The sequence below is a fragment of the Neolamprologus multifasciatus genome, chromosome 7 (assembly GCF_963576455.1).
Source record: "Neolamprologus multifasciatus chromosome 7, fNeoMul1.2, whole genome shotgun sequence".
In the NCBI taxonomy this organism is placed as follows: domain Eukaryota; kingdom Metazoa; phylum Chordata; class Actinopteri; order Cichliformes; family Cichlidae; genus Neolamprologus; species Neolamprologus multifasciatus.
In genome coordinates, this window is record NC_140445.1 from 32,927,763 (window position 1) to 32,943,450 (window position 15,688).

At 38.8% G+C, this 15,688-nt stretch overlaps 1 protein-coding gene and 1 long non-coding RNA gene across 4 annotated transcripts; one reads left to right on the forward strand and one right to left on the reverse strand.

Moving 5' to 3' along the window:
- Positions 1-10: 10 nt before the first annotated feature.
- Positions 11-8,228, reverse strand: LOC146514601 (stomatin-like). 3 transcript variants are annotated; one of them, XM_085164967.1, is made up of 7 exons: positions 8,148-8,228; positions 6,508-6,617; positions 6,194-6,266; positions 3,726-3,808; positions 3,380-3,583; positions 1,933-2,067; positions 11-1,379 (listed from the first exon to the last, which is right to left on the reverse strand). In XM_085164967.1, exons 1-7 carry the CDS (start codon positions 8,224-8,226, stop codon positions 1,191-1,193), a joined length of 873 nt encoding a protein of 290 aa, XP_085021093.1. In that variant the 5' UTR covers positions 8,227-8,228; the 3' UTR covers positions 11-1,190. The 3 variants fall into 3 exon arrangements, with proteins under 3 accessions (XP_085021093.1, XP_085021094.1, XP_085021095.1); XM_085164968.1 differs by lacking the exon at positions 8,148-8,228 and adding an exon at positions 7,991-8,114; XM_085164969.1 differs by lacking the exon at positions 8,148-8,228 and adding an exon at positions 7,932-8,040.
- A 46-nt stretch (positions 8,229-8,274) lies between these two features.
- Positions 8,275-15,466, forward strand: LOC146514602 (uncharacterized). Its single transcript, XR_014874888.1, has 3 exons — positions 8,275-8,390; positions 8,587-8,666; positions 15,197-15,466. It is a non-coding gene; the product is annotated as an uncharacterized LOC146514602 (long non-coding RNA).
- Positions 15,467-15,688: the final 222 nt, after the last annotated feature.

A 15,688-nucleotide genomic window follows, 5' to 3' on the forward strand; every position in this document is an offset into this window, starting at 1 on the left:
TCAACACAAACATGCTTTCAGATTTATTTAGTCATATACACTTAACTCAAAATAAAATCATATCAAATCATACTGCACAAAAGAATGTGTGCTACAAACAACAACAAAGCAAACGCAGGCATAAATCTTGAGCGAAACTTACAGAAACAAATTCATATAAATTACAATGAAAACTGGTAAACTGGACAACAATCAAACAGTCTTTAGAGAACACAGCAGCACAGTGTTGTCCACTGGTCGTGTTTCCATATGTATCAAAATTCCCTAAATGTCACTATTGTTACCACAACAGAAACCAAACCACACGACTTACTAAAGTAAAATTGAACAACCTTTCCATTTCCTAACAAAGAAATTCTCTGTGTGGCAACAGCAGAACAATAAACTTCATGTGGCTGTAGGCATAAATCACTTCTTGGTCAAACAGTCCAAACACTTATGTTAAAAGTAGGAAAGCAGAACAACAGATTAAAACAGAACTAAAACGTGTCATTTTCACAATATATAAATTCAAACAATTAAATATTAATTTTAATAAAAATTTAATATTACACACTGAAAGAAAAAAATATGATAAATTATAACTCATTTTTCAGCTTCCTGATACTTGGACACTTTCTGAAGCTTTAAATGAACAAACTTGCAAATAAATAAATAAATGAACAACTTAAAACAAAAACTAAAGAAAACTCAATTAAATAAATAAAACTTCAAGTTAAAGGTTATGCTAAGACTAAAAACTCATACTATATATTATTATATATATATTATATAATATATTGAATCAGTGGTCATTTATTGGCAGACACACCAAGATGACTGCGGGGCATTGCCACTGCTGGCTCAAGCTACCCGCTCAGCTGCCAGAGCACCTGAGGCAAAGCAAATATTCAACTCCAGCTCTGATAAACACAGAATATGCTAAATTTCACAGGTTTGTAATAAAGGGTAAATTCTCAAAGAAGGCCTGTGGGCTAGAAGATGGTACCCTAGATTGTGTCACTTTTTTTCTTTGATTATAAAGTTGGAAAAAAAATAAAAAGAAGTTATAAATTAAACCTATGTGAAAATAAGCTGGCTGCTGTCAGATGTAATGACGGTGAGGCAATGAAGTTGATTACACATGTATATGTGCTCAGTGATGCATGATGGGAGTATGTGCATTTCTTTTCTTTTTTTTAGACACTTTCTCATGTATTGACGAATTTCGGCAAAATCTCCAGTGGAAGTGCCAAAATGATGGTGGAGTTCTTCTCTTCAGCGATGGTGCTCAGGGTCTGAAGGTAGCGCAGCTGCAGGGCTGACGGAGACTCTGCAATCACCAGGGACGCCTCCTTCAACGCCCGCGATGCGCTCATCTCCCCCTCTGCTGCGATCACCTTAAGAGGAGAAACAGGAGGGAAGAAAATGAAAAGAACTCCTTGATCTCACAGCCCAGTGGAAGAAGCCTCTACACCCACAGTTACGACTATTCTTATTACAAAATCTTGCAGAATTCCTTTTTTCTGGGTTGCGATAGATTTCTTGTTTTATTTGTAAATCTCCTTTAAACCAATTTTTTAAATCTCCAATAACCTATTGTTTAAAAGGATTAGACCAGTATGTAACCTTACAAACTACATAAATCTCCCAATGTTACTTTTTTCTCCTTTTTATGAAATTAAAGTGTAGAAAAATAACAACAATCGATAAATGCAAAAGAAGGAAACAGGAAACTGGAATGCAAAAAGCTGAGTGCTATTTGAATACTTTCAAAATAGGTCAGTGTTTCCCACACATTAGTAAATGAATGGCCAGACAATCCCCTTGATCTTATTTTGAAGTTCAGTTGCTGCTAATTTGCAGCATTTTGTCTCTCAGATGGTCCTCGAAGACATTTCCCTTGAAAAACTTGTGTTTAGATAGTGATATGGAGATGTAGAACCGCCTTACCTTGGCTCGGGCCTCACGGGTGGCCTCAGCCTCAGATGCCATGGCTCTCAGTAGCTGAGGGGGCAGTTTCACATCTTTGATCTCCACCCGCTCCACTTCGATTCCCCAGTCATCTGTGGCATTGTCCAGAGTGACCTGAGGAGACAGCCATGCAATATACCGTTTGTAGTACCACATCTGTAAAAATAGAACGTATGTTTAAAAAACCCTCAACAACAATAGATTTTATCGCAAAGTTTTTAAATGAATGAGAAGGATGTCCCTTATTTTTCAAAGTTTTACATTTTTCAGAACTGTCCAGCAGATGGAGCTGACAGTGGTGACACGTTTCTCTCACAAAGCAGAGAAACAGACACACATTTTACATCTACACACTGTCACACACTGCATGTCTATTTTTACATTTTATGAGCAAAAGAATTCATGAAAAAGTGTCTATTGGTCATCGTTGATCATACTATGATTATACAACCCTTCTGGGAGTGGAAGCTGTTACTGCTACAAAGATTTACCAGTGGGAATTTTTGCCCATTCATCCAGAAGAGCATTTGTAAGGTCAGACACCAGTGTTAGACAAAGGGGCCTGGCTCACAAATTCCATTCTAGTTCATCCCAGTGGTATTCAGTGGACTTTCAGTCAGCTTCTTCAACACAAAACTCATCCAACCATGCCTTTGTGGACCTTGCTTTGTATACTAGGGCACAGTATGTAACAAAAAAAAGTCTTTCCCCAGGCTATTCCTACAAAGTTGGAAGCATAGAATTGTCCAAAATGTCTTGTTAAGCTGAAGCAGTGAGATTTCCCTTAAGTGGAAGTAAGAGGCGCAGGCCAAACCCAGCTAAACAATCCAACTGCATTGCTGAATTCAGCGAGTAAGAGGTGTGGTCACAGACATTTGTCCACTTCCTGAAGTACCTCCTGGTCACTGTCTCTGTGACTCTGAATTAGAAATAAATATTTAATCATTTACAGCAGCTCAGCATAAACTGGAAGTAAAGGTTTAATGGAAAAAATAAATGATTAAATTCTAAAGCAAACTAAAAGCGGGACTCGTCATAGAAACATGGGATTAGCTAAGCTTCTCTCAGTTTACAGCAGTTTGTTAGTTTAACAGTAACACACAGTTCGGGTGACAGCTGCATTATGCACCTGGTAAACAAGGCTCAGAGCAAGATGGCATCTCAAAATGCCTTAACAATGAGCCAATAGAGACAGAAGGACTTCACAGAGATGAGGGAATACCTTTTGGATATACCACATATAACAAATGTGTAAGGTCATACCCTTGGACACACCCTTAGAGTGACAGCTCAAAGGCTTATTGGACAATGTAAACGATGTAAAAAAAAAAAAAAAAAAAAAGAAGTAAATTTTGGAAGTATATAATTATTTCTTGCATGTTTTGGGGTCACAGTTACAGCTAAGAGAAGAGCTGAAGGAGTTTACCTGCATAAAATGTGCAATGTCTTCACGGTCAGACAGAATCTCTGCCAGGTTCTTGTTACTCAGGACATTCCTCAGGGTGGTTTGGGCCAAAAGCTGCGTAGCAGCATCTGCATTACTGACGTTAGCCACGGCCAGAGTAGGATTCTGGACCCGGTAGTAGACCAGGCCATCAACACACACTGCCACAGAGTCTCTGGTCAAAACCTGAGAGAAGAACAGTGTTTACACAATACTGTGTAATAAGCTAAAAAACTACAAATAAAATAACTACGCACAGTTATTACTACATGAGCTGAATTCCTGTGAAAGTGATCTGCTTAATGTAACTGGAAGGGGCATGTCGTACCTCTTGTGGTGGGATGTTAAAGGTGACGGTGCGCATGTCCACATTAATAAAACTGTCAGTGCACGGCAAGACGAAGAACAAGCCTGTGGAATCACAAGAATGCAAATAGTTTCAACAAAGACTAACGCTACAGTAAACACAATAATGAGGAAGCTTCCTCACAAATGTTTGAAAAGACCAGGATGAATGAGATCCTGGCAGGAGGCCAAGTCAAGCTCTTGCTTTATGAGACTGCAGCTGTACTGACAGCAAGGCAAAGCCGTGGATATTTGCAGCTTTCATTAGCCTGTTTCAAGTCACTATGATTGAATTAGTGCATCAAACAATACTAGTGAAATAGACATGTGCTAGGTGTGCAATCATTTAGCAAACATTAACACCACACCGGATAGAGAGTGGTTGGATGCCATTCCTGTCAAGATATTGTAAATTTAAATGGTGAGATCACAGACATCTGTTCAGCAGGGGCAATGATGATAACAACAGTCTCCCTGTGCCACTTCCACCATGAAATCTGAAGCACTCTCAGTCAGACAAGTAAAAAGGTCCCAGTTGGTCTAATACAGTCTGAAAAACATCTTGTGATGCACATAAGCATGTTTATCGATAAAAATCTCAGTTTCAGGCAGAATGAAAGATTTTACAGTAAACTTTCTTTGTGAGCCCGTAGATAGAGAAGCCAAGAGTTGCAGGTTGTAGGTGATATTATTAACCCCATGCTGTCATAAACTCAAGCCTGGGGCTCTCTGAGGAGCCACGTTTCAGCATTTTGAGAGGACACTGCTTGGTTTTTAGATCTAGTACAACAAGAAATCAAAGATAAAGAGACAGTGAGTTGTGAGGTGTATGCAAATTGTACCTCGTGGGAGTCTGTATTTTTTACTTCTATGCTTCTAACAAATCTGCTGCCATTCAAAACACAAGTTACATAACTGATCGCATGGATAAGGCATTCAGAAAAATATGCTGTAGCGCTTGAACAGCTCTGTGGGTGCAGGTTCCCTCGGGCCCCTGTGTGAGGCCTGAGTGAACCTGCACCCATGCCCACTTTGTCTTTGGTGTTGTTGCTATAAAGCCTACCAAAAAATCACATTTTAATTTTTAGCAATGACATGCCTTGTGTCATTCTGCCCAACAGCAGGAAGAAAACGCTCTTGTAAACACAACACAACAGGACTCACTGCCCCCATGCTTCTCTTTGATTCTTCCTATGTTTTTTTTTCATGGTTTTAACAACACAAATATTGGACTGTCAATCAGTGTGTGAAAAACTACACTATGGACTGTCACAAAATAGTAAGTAACACACATTACCACCCCCCACCCCCACCAAATGAGAAATCCTCAGGATTTACTGGAGGAATTGGCACTACATTTGGTTACCAGATGATGCATGGTAATGTTTCTGTGATCCCCCAAAATGAAGTTGGCTTTTGCGACTTTGAGTCGAGTTGTTTAAAAAAACATTAAGTGGATTTCCATGAAATTTGGTACACGCATTAATATGCCCCGAGAAGCAACAGCAATTGCTTCTGTGATTTTATGACTCTTTTTGTCATCTGGTGCCATCATCAGGGTGCATAATTTGCCCAATACTTTGCTATATGAACAAAACGGATCATACCTCTAATCAGTACTTTCTCCACGCCGGCATTTTAACAACCACACTGTAATGACACTTGGATATACATTATGTAACTTTTTGCGCTCCCTTGCAGACTGATAGAATTAGAGGTTTTTGTAGTAAAGTAACCCCAACCAAACAACTGGCGTGCTCTACAATACAAAGGGGGGGGGAAAAAATGTAACTCAACAATACACACCATATATAAAAAATGTATGGTTATGTCAATCAGTCCAGTGACTGTAGTCTGCTGTGTGATGATGGGTAAGTTTCCTACACTGTTTGTCTGAATTTAATGCAAGAAAAAAACCCCTCCAATTTAAAGCTCAGCTGATAAAGGTTTAATTGAAAACTATCTAGTGGAATGCGGGGGCAAAAAATCTAAACTAAATATGCCACTTTCCTAGCCCTGTATACTTTATCACAGTGCATTTCCTCCTTGAGTTTCTGGGTTGCCATAGCAACCGATGTCATTAAGTCTGCCAATAAAAGCAGTAATCAATATTACATTTATTGACTGCATCTAAAATAACGGACAATCTAAATCGCTGGTAACAGGACACTGACCAGTGCTTGTTCTCCTCCCGCCCCTTTGAAGCAGCTCTGCATTAACTACAAGTGAGCCACTGAAACAACAAATGTCCAACAACTGACATTTGCAAAGACATGTCAGGAAATTTGAATGATGATCCATGCAGCCACAGCTGAGCATGAAAAATATATTATCTATGAGTTAAAGACTACTAACATTTCAATAAAGGAACTGTATATTTAGATGACTATTTAAAAAAAACACACAATGGTGTAATAAAAAGAGAAAAAGAAATAAAACATGACTTCTTACCTGGTCCTTTGGCTCCTCCTGACGAAAGGCGCCCCAGGCGAAAAATAATAGCTCGCTGGTACTCCTTCACAATCTGTATACAGAGAAAAACAACCCCACTGTCATATATAATATGTAAGTAAGTATGAGTAATTTATTTTTCTTGCAGCTAGATATGGAGGTATTCTTATGCATGCTACTTTTAAAAAGAAATGAGTTTTCCTGTAAAGTAAAGATGCATTTTATCTGGGTGAATGGTAAACAACCATGCGTCACCAGCTTTTAAAAGGTGTTTCTAAATTAAAACAAATAGCACTGTAATTTAAGTAGCTGACCACAATACACATCCATATGGAGATGGGCAGAGTAATCAGCAGGAAAATGAGGGAGAGCCCAACGAGAATCCTGCCACAAAAGCCAATGTCAGTGTTTAGGTTCTCCAAAGCTGGGGAAAGAAGACAGACAGCATGATTTCAACTGGTTTGTACCAACTATGAGAATATATTAATGCATAGTGAATCTTGTATATTTGGACATATCTGCATGTATATTCTTCTAGATGCTAAGAAATTATATTTTAGATTTTATTTTTTAATTAAGATTTTATTTTTCAAAGGCAAAATGGAAGGGAAAAATCCAAATCTATTTGGCCCTATGTGAAAAAGTAATTGCCCCCTTTCAGCTGAGTTCAAATAGTTGAATCAAGAAATCCCTTAAATAGAACCTGTCTGACAAAGCAGGTAAGCTAAAAGATCTCAAAAAAAAAAAAACCCCAATGCAACATGCCACAATCTAAGGAAACAAAGTGATTGACATCTAACACTCTGGAAAGTGCTCCATTTCTAAAGCTTTGGTACTCCAGCAAACCATTGTGAAAGACGCTATCAATGAATGGAGAGAACTTGTAATGTTAATAAATCTTCCCAGGAAGAGGCTGCCTACCAAATTTACTGGAAGAGCACATCAACGATTCATCTACGAGGTCACAACAGAATATAAAACAACATCTAACGAACAGTGTTCATGAGTCAACAATAAGAAGGATATCAGCAAAACTAGGATCTATGAAAGAGTGCCAAGGAAAAAACACAATGCTGAACAAAAAGGCTTTTTTTGTGTGAAACACATGTGGCCAGTCATCCAAACACCTGACTGCAGTTCTTGATTCTAAGAGCGGCACAATCAGTTACTAGGTTTAGGTGGCAATTCATTTTTCACATAGGACAGGTAGGGTTTGGATGGTTTTCCCCCCTTAATACATAAATGGAAAGTGCATTTTGCGTTTGCTGTGGTTTTCTTTATCTAATATAAAAATTTGTTGATGACCTGAAACATGTAAGTGTGCTATGCAAAACGCAAACAAATTAAGAAATCAGCTCTCTACTTCTGTCAACATCCATTCAACAGACAAAATTAGAAGTCAGAATGCCATGAACGGCTTATACTTAACTTACAATAGTTTGTTTTTTTTGTTTTTTTTACAGTAATTAACATGTATGTTACGTGGTTTAATACTGTTTCTTAAACGCTACTGTCTTGTAAAACATTACTGGACGGTTAACGTGTGAGTGGAACTTATTAACGGCTTATTAACGGTCAGAGCTAGCTAGCTTGTTTTTTTAAGTAATGAGCACTAAAAATATGTACTTTAACAACATTTAATTAGAAATTTCACGCTAATCTAAAAGTAAAACTTTCAGCTAAGTGCCGACTTAAAGAAAAAAAAACAAATAACTCGGCTGGGCCAAAGCTCACTGACTTTATGAAGCCACCTCTGTCCAGCTATCAGTAAGGCGTAGAAAATTAAGCAGCCGTTACCTAACTGCCGTTCGCGACTTCGGGCTCGTTTCATTTCAGCATCTTCGTTGTCCATAGTCCCGGCCAAATAATTAATAACTAACAGTGACAGTAGTAAATGATAGCGATATATTTATTCACTATGGGCGACAGCCAGTTAGTGCGAGGTGACGTTTACCCAAGTTTTTACTTGCAGTAATCTGACGCAAGGGGGCGTGGCTGAGACCAGCTCCATTCCACGTCCTGGAAGACCCCATAACTGTAGAAAACATTGGAAAAACCACCCGGAGAAGAAGAGAGCGAGGAAGTTTCATATTCAGTTCACTATTGTTCATGCTATACAAACGTCTGGAGTCACTCGTTTCTTAATGTTTTGCTAAGAAATGTTTAAATATATGCGGCAAAACAAACAGCGTATAAGGTGAACACAGTTTGTTCTAATTACCTTGAAAGTCAATATTTGGTGTGACCACAGTCATTCTTCATAGTCTGAAGTTTCTTAGGAAAGCTTTCCAGTAATTTCTCTAAGTGGTCTTCATGAATAGTTTTCCTAGTTTCTTGGACATTCAGAGCTCTCCTTTGGATGTTGACTTCCTTTTTTAAATTTTTCTGTCAAGATGATGCCAGTAATGTTGAGTTCCGAGCTCTGGGGAGGCCAATCCATCATCGACTTCCATTGTGAGTTTCTTCTATCCAGGTATGTTTTCACTGCACTGGCAAAGTGTTTGGGACTGTCACACTGAAAAAATGAAGGCATTGCATGGTGGATCAAAATCTAAGAGTACTTTTCTGCATTCAATACTATCAATTTTAACAAGGTCCCCAAACACCATAGGCTTTAAATGAATTACATCACAGGACCTCTTTGCGTTTTACAGATTGATGTAGACGCTCACTATTGCACCTCTTTCCTGACCTCCTTTGTACATGTCAACAATGATCTGAACCAAAAATTTCAAGTTTGGATTCATCACTCAATAAGAGCTGCTAATATTTGGTCGAGTTCTTGTACAATCTTTTCCCTATTGCCCTTCCTTAAGACCTTCAGATTCTGTTTGTCTGCTAGTATTTTATGCCCGACACTTCTTCTTTTGTCCTCTACTGGTTTAATTTCAAAAGAAACATTTTAGAATGTGTTCAGTTCGAGGGGGAGATATTTATACGAGCTGTATAAGCATCGCCTCTGGTTTGAAACAAATTTTTTTTTCTCATATTCTAGACTTTCACACAGATCAAAGTATCCTTTGACCACCAAAATCTAATACTTAACTTTTGAATCCAAAGCATATTTGACCCAATATTTATACTGTATTTCCAATATTATACTGTTTGCTTACATTTTGAAGCCTAATATATAGCATTAATGATGTCACAAATATGTGCTTGACTTAAAAATGTGCATGTAGGTGTTGGCATCTGAAGCTGAGATGAGATGTAGTTGAATATTTAAAAAAAAATGGCAGAACCTTCAAGTGAGACATTGAGCTCAGTGCTTGGAGCTCACATTTTTTATTTAAGATGGTCTGGTACACCAATAGACCTTGACAGACAATTCAACTGCAAATGAGCTTAAAAACATTATGTAGTCTGCACCGCCTCATGAGGTTAAAGAAAGATCAGCAAGGTTGACTTTTTATGGCTTCCTCACATACAAAAAATGTAGTGGAAGTAACAGTCTACTCAGTGTGGCAGCTTGAACCTATTTAAATTAACCTGCTATTTACAGGCTACTATCGAAGGTTATGCTAACAACTGAAAGTAGCTTCCATTAATAACCCACGCAATGAAATATTTTCAGTGAATTTATGCGACAGCAGTCAGAGATTTCATTCCACGTTGACATGATAGCGTCACACAGTTGTGGCAGATTTGTTGGCCGTGCGTGTGAATCTCCTGTTCCATAAAATCCCAAAAATGCTCTATTGGGTTAAGATCTGCTATTTGACTGCATTAGCTTTGTGTTATCCTTCTGGGAACAACCATTAGAAAATGTGTACACTGTGGTTTGAAAGGAACTGACGTGGTCAACACCAATACTTAGGCAGGCTGTGGTGTCTAAATAATGCTCAATTGATAAAAAGTGGCCCAAAGTCTGCCACACCATTTAAACCACCAGCAGCCTGAATTGTTGATACAAGGCAGGATGGATCCATACTTGTATGCTGTTTACACCAAGTTCTGATCCAACCCCCCAACTGTTGCAGTAGAAATCGACAGTCATCAAACCAGGCAGTGTTTTTTCAATCTTCTATTGTTTGGAGCATTCTCTGTAAGCCCAAGCAGCAGTTATCAAGCAGCTAAACAGGTGTACCTGATAAAGGCACACCTGTTTAGCTATTTAGAGTCCTCCACCTGACATGGTTTAAGTGTTCCAGTGTTTTGGCATTGTTCTTTCATCAATGGAGAACATTTCTGCCAAGGGCACATCTGTAAATACCTGATTACAGCTTCTCCAGTAAGCCTCCTCTCTGCTTGTTACTGTTGCCTCCAGAGGCATTTTAGAAAGTAAGACATGCTTCAAAATGGCATGAGATTGAGTTCCAGGTCAAACAAAGCAACCATAAAAACCTGTTGAATACTAAACATGAGAGTTGGTCAGTCTCTGTAGGCTGGGCCGACTACCTATGTACCAAAAGGCTTTTGCAGGGGCCCAGGTTTGAGTCCTTTCCTGTAAGCTCTATTGTTATGTTATAATAATATTAAAATGCAAAAATAAATCCTAAAAAAAACAAACACAAAACACAAACAAATAAAAAAAGACTAGACTGCACAAGCCACCTACAAGCCAAATAATTGGAAAAGGTTTTATCCACAGAACACTTCTGATATAATCTGTGGCTGAAAGAATCATTATCTTTATGCAGTTAATCCTGAATTTGGCACTCAAGTTTGCTTACTTTATTTTATTATCTTTATATTCATTTTAACACTGCCACACCTACAAGTTCAATAATGAAATGTTCATGCATCAAAACTGGGATTTTTTTTCTTTTCTTTTGCTCTAAATCAGAATTAATAATTATCAAAGAAAACGGTATTTTGAGGAAAAATTAATAGGCCACGGTATTTTAAATCCCTTTACAGATCCCTACAGAACATGCACAAATGAAGATAAAGCCATCAGGATTAAATTTTACAGTCAGTAATGAAATACAAAATTGGAGCAGATTTAGAGCGTATAGACCATATGTAGACACCAGTTGACAAAGTGCTAGTGTATTTTTTTTTCTTTTGGATCAATCCTTATTTGTAAGCTCCTTCAGTATTAACACCAATCATTTTAGTGACGGAGCTGGTTGTTGAGTTCAGGTGGTGGCATGCACAGAAAACCCAGGCAAAGTGCAATTATCCTGGGGAAAACTAAGGGATGGTGGCTGTGCATGTTGCAGTGGTCTAGAGCTCCACCTCACCTAATCCTCTTTTAATTAGGGTGAGAGAAAATGTGGAACCCCTCCTGGATTAGTCACAGCACATTGACAAAGCACCAAGCTGGGACCAGTGTACAAGACTGGTGGCCAATGTGGCCAGTTAGGTACAGCTAAGACCCTCTCATGTGTGAAAAAATACCCCTCCATCTCCCCGAGGCTACCTGGGCTTCGGGCTTCCTGCAGCTGAAACCAAAGCGTCTTTGGTCTCTGGTGAACTGGGAGGATAAGTTACAGCATATGATTCGCTCATTTCCAATCCTTCCCCCATTTTCACTCTCACTTGATAGGCTATTCTATCTGCAGCCAGACTTGCTCCCTATTATCCACCCTTTTTGCTAATCCTACAGGGTACTTTGTCCTCCTCGTTATCTTTCCTCATCCCTAACTATCTCTCTTCATGCTCTATCTGCCCATTTCTCAGTCTCTCCTTTTCTTAGCCAATAATGGAGGTTCAGCCTCATGCCGATGGGGATTAAGGTGAACAAAAGAATCAATTAGGATCCAAATAGTCCACACAAGTACTTGAAGTGTCTAGATAGGGCTGACATTAGCTAGTTTGATGTATCACAGTACAAAGTAATGTGATCAATTATAAATTACAGAGAGCCACATCAGCATCCTGCAGACTTTATCCAAAATGAAAAGTAGCAGGTGTAAATACATGTTTTTTAAAACTTGTCTGGAAATGTTACATTTGATCCTAGTAGCACTTTGTTTTCTTCAAATAAAAATAAACAAAAGTATAAGACAAAAGTATAAGACTAGAGACGTTTGGTAAGCGATTTAATAATTGACCACTAGGGGTCATTGAGGTGGTTCCTCATCCACTGTGTCACTATTAGCAGGCAGCCACACAGAGCAGTGAGTGAACTGTTATGACAAAAATGTGCAGGATGTAGATGTGAATGGGCAGATATATGACTACAAAAACAGCTGGCAAGTTGTTACAATACAAACAGGTTTTTCTGTTTGTGCAGCACAAACAGAAAAAAACTATAAGCAGAGCATAGTTTGTCTGATGCACTGCACAGGAGAATTGCTATAGACCTCATTGTACAGAGGATCCTCTTATTGATATATGGATATTTATGTCGTTTATGCCAATATATCTCAGGAATAACACTGATAAGCAAATGAAAACGGCTTTGGATTAATAACATGACTAGACAGCAGTCATTAAATTTTTCCATAAAGAATAATTTCACTGTCTGATCCAGTCAGAATAAAGTATTTCAATTTGTTTCCAGCTATTTATATACCCATTGGAGCATCAGTTGTTTTATGTTCGAATGCAACAGTGATAGACAGTTTCAACATCAACTCAGAATTGCCAGAAACTTCATGACTGAACATAAATACGTAAATAACGACTTTAATCAGTTGGAATGTTACGACCCCCTCTGCTAGGCGACAGGAGGGGATAAACATACACAAGCCCTCTCACAAAATCAGAGGAAATAAAGGGTTTTATTACAAACATTAAACTGAAAACCGACGGGGCTGTTCAACAGACCACTGGGGAAACAATTAATACACACAGAAAAGAACAGGCAAGAGTAAAAGCTAAGGGTTAACTAAAGTGGGCCAGCAAACAAGACTCTAATAAAACTAAGGTCAGCTGTATATCAGGTTACAAACACAGTTCAAATATTAGGCAGACGAGGAGGACACTGCATGTTGACATCAGCGCAGCAATTCCCCACAGTGTGAAGAATCTTCAGCCTTTTTATACTCCCAGGTACAGACAATCAGCCAGTCAATTGGTCATGGGATCTTCAGGCAGCCAATCGTCCGCGAGGTCTGGCACACTGTGATCTGCATAAAAAAAGGCTGGCACAGGACTCCCAGCAGCCAGTCATCCACGAGTCCTAGCACACTTAGATTTGCATAAACACAAAAGGGTAGTCTCACTCTCTCCAAGGCCCAGGGCCGTAACATGGAATGAAATGAGGACCAGGCATTGAGCTGATAATTCACTCATAGAAAAATCCAGAAAATAAAATGGAACGCACATTTTAAAAACTGATCAACAACCTCTGCGATACTGTGCACACTGAAATTTAAATATCTTATCCTGTGATGGACTAACCTGACCCAAGCCCTGTGTCAGCAGGGTAGACTCGAGTTATATGTAGGAGAAGCCAAAACAAAGAAAAATCAAAATCATGTGGTTCAAAAATAATTACTTACTATTCTTCATTTTTCTGACCTACTTTTAATTCTGTACTCCTCTAATATCACTATAATCCATACATCCACATATATTTTAGTTTTCCAACAAAAACAATCAGCACCTAATAACAATCAAATTGCCAAACAATATTAGATGGAGGTAATTAAATGCTTCAGCAACTGCTAAGTCACATTTTTCCTTATACTGTCTAAACTCATGACTGCTTCCTAAAGGTCACCTTGTTTCTTTTATCCAAAAGAAAGCAAAGACTGATGAAATGATGTGAAGCAACCTTGCAACATTCCCATTATAAGATTAAACCATGATGGAGTCATATATTCTTGTCATGACTTGGCAGGCCGCTTCATGTGTGATGAAAATTTTTGACAATGAGTTTATACATCCGTTAAGAAAACTCTAACAAAGTATGATATATTAATTTAGAAGCTTTTTTAATGCACTCTACATAAGCATCACACAGTCAGTGTTGGTGGGCTAAATGGGAACATCAAAGCAGAGACGGCTCAATCCGAAGCAATGAGTAGCACACTGGACAAACTTCAGTGGACTTCAGCTCTTCCTGCCTTAGACCCGATAACACTGGGTGGCAGTGTGTACCTCTAAACAGGAAAGATTTCACCTCCTGCCTCCAGCAGAGGAGCTCAGTCTGTGAGAGGCACTGAGGTTTGACCACTCTGAAGCTTAACTGAGGCAAAAATATTCCACAAAAGACCTTACCACAGGGTCCGAGTCTCTATGAATTAGTTTTCCTCCCCTTCAAAATACTGGTAAAAAAATAGAGATTTTTGTGACATATTATAATCGATATGCTGTACTCAGGGCTGGGCAACACATAATCAATATACAAATATACTCCACTGTACTGTTTAATCAATCTTTTAATCTAAATAATATTAGAAATCTCAAAACTTCCGCATTTCAGACTTATTTACATACAATGTTTGTCTCATTTTATTTTTTCTTTTGTTTACTGGGAGCAGATTGGCATTAGCGGCAAACAAAAATGTTAACATTTTGTACAGACAGCACAGAAACTAATTTCCAATGCAGCTTAATCTCTCAAAAACTTGTAGGGAGCTCTTCCATATAAGCAGTGCATTATTCTCTGAGCCGGAGGGGATTTATCAAGTCTGCATGGAAGAGCAAGTAGGGTCAATTATAAAATCACACTATATGTTTTTTCCTCTTCTTTTTTGGGGGGACGGGGGGAAGGGGTCTGCATATAGTTCCAAAGAATCAAATGCAATATGATAAAAAAGAAAAATCTATTTACTTTTGTATATGTAATACCAGATTATCCTGGAAAAGTCTGCAAATAAGCCTCGAACACACGAGTTTACTCCAAAAGTTGACAGCGAAGATGGAGGTCACAGAGGTCACGGTGAAGATAAGCTGAGAACTTGTAAATCCTGTCAATCTGTTTTCAAATTACTGCAGTAACAGCATGTGAGGTGTTGTTTCCGTGTATTATGGTAATGTAATAGTTGAGGCAGGCCTTGGTCTGCAGCTCCTGTTTGTTCGCAGGTACTGCGCTTGCTGCGTTTGGCATTCTGCTCCACTTCTCCCACTGAAATGAGTTCTCTCTCTCTCCCTCTAAACTTACAGAGGATGCGGCGCCCACACAGCTGTTCTCCCCTGAGCTGGCGTACATAAAACATAAAAGGCGAGCCTATATGAAAAATGCACAGAGCGCTGGAATATAATGTGCTTGATACCCTGCTGCTGTCGGGCAGGAGAGAGATAAAGAGAGAGGCCTGCCCTGGATAGATTCCTTTTCTGCAGAATTCGTTTGACTGCAGGCTTGGATGGATGCCTGTGCAAACATTTACTCACCACGCTCAATCCATGGATCACATTACAAAGATTGATTGTTCACTTGCCTCTCACCCTCCACTGTTTCATTGGACAATGTGAAATCAAATGGGATTTTTTATTATTTTTTTTGAAAGAGGAGTATCTGAGGGGTAGAGTTGTTATGCACAGAATAAGTGCTTCTCGGGGAGATGTGAAACGGGTGCGTGTGTTTTTGAGCAAATTCCTCCCATTGTTCTTGTGTACTCCAGATGAATTGAAATGCTGAGTGCCAGACAGTGAAAA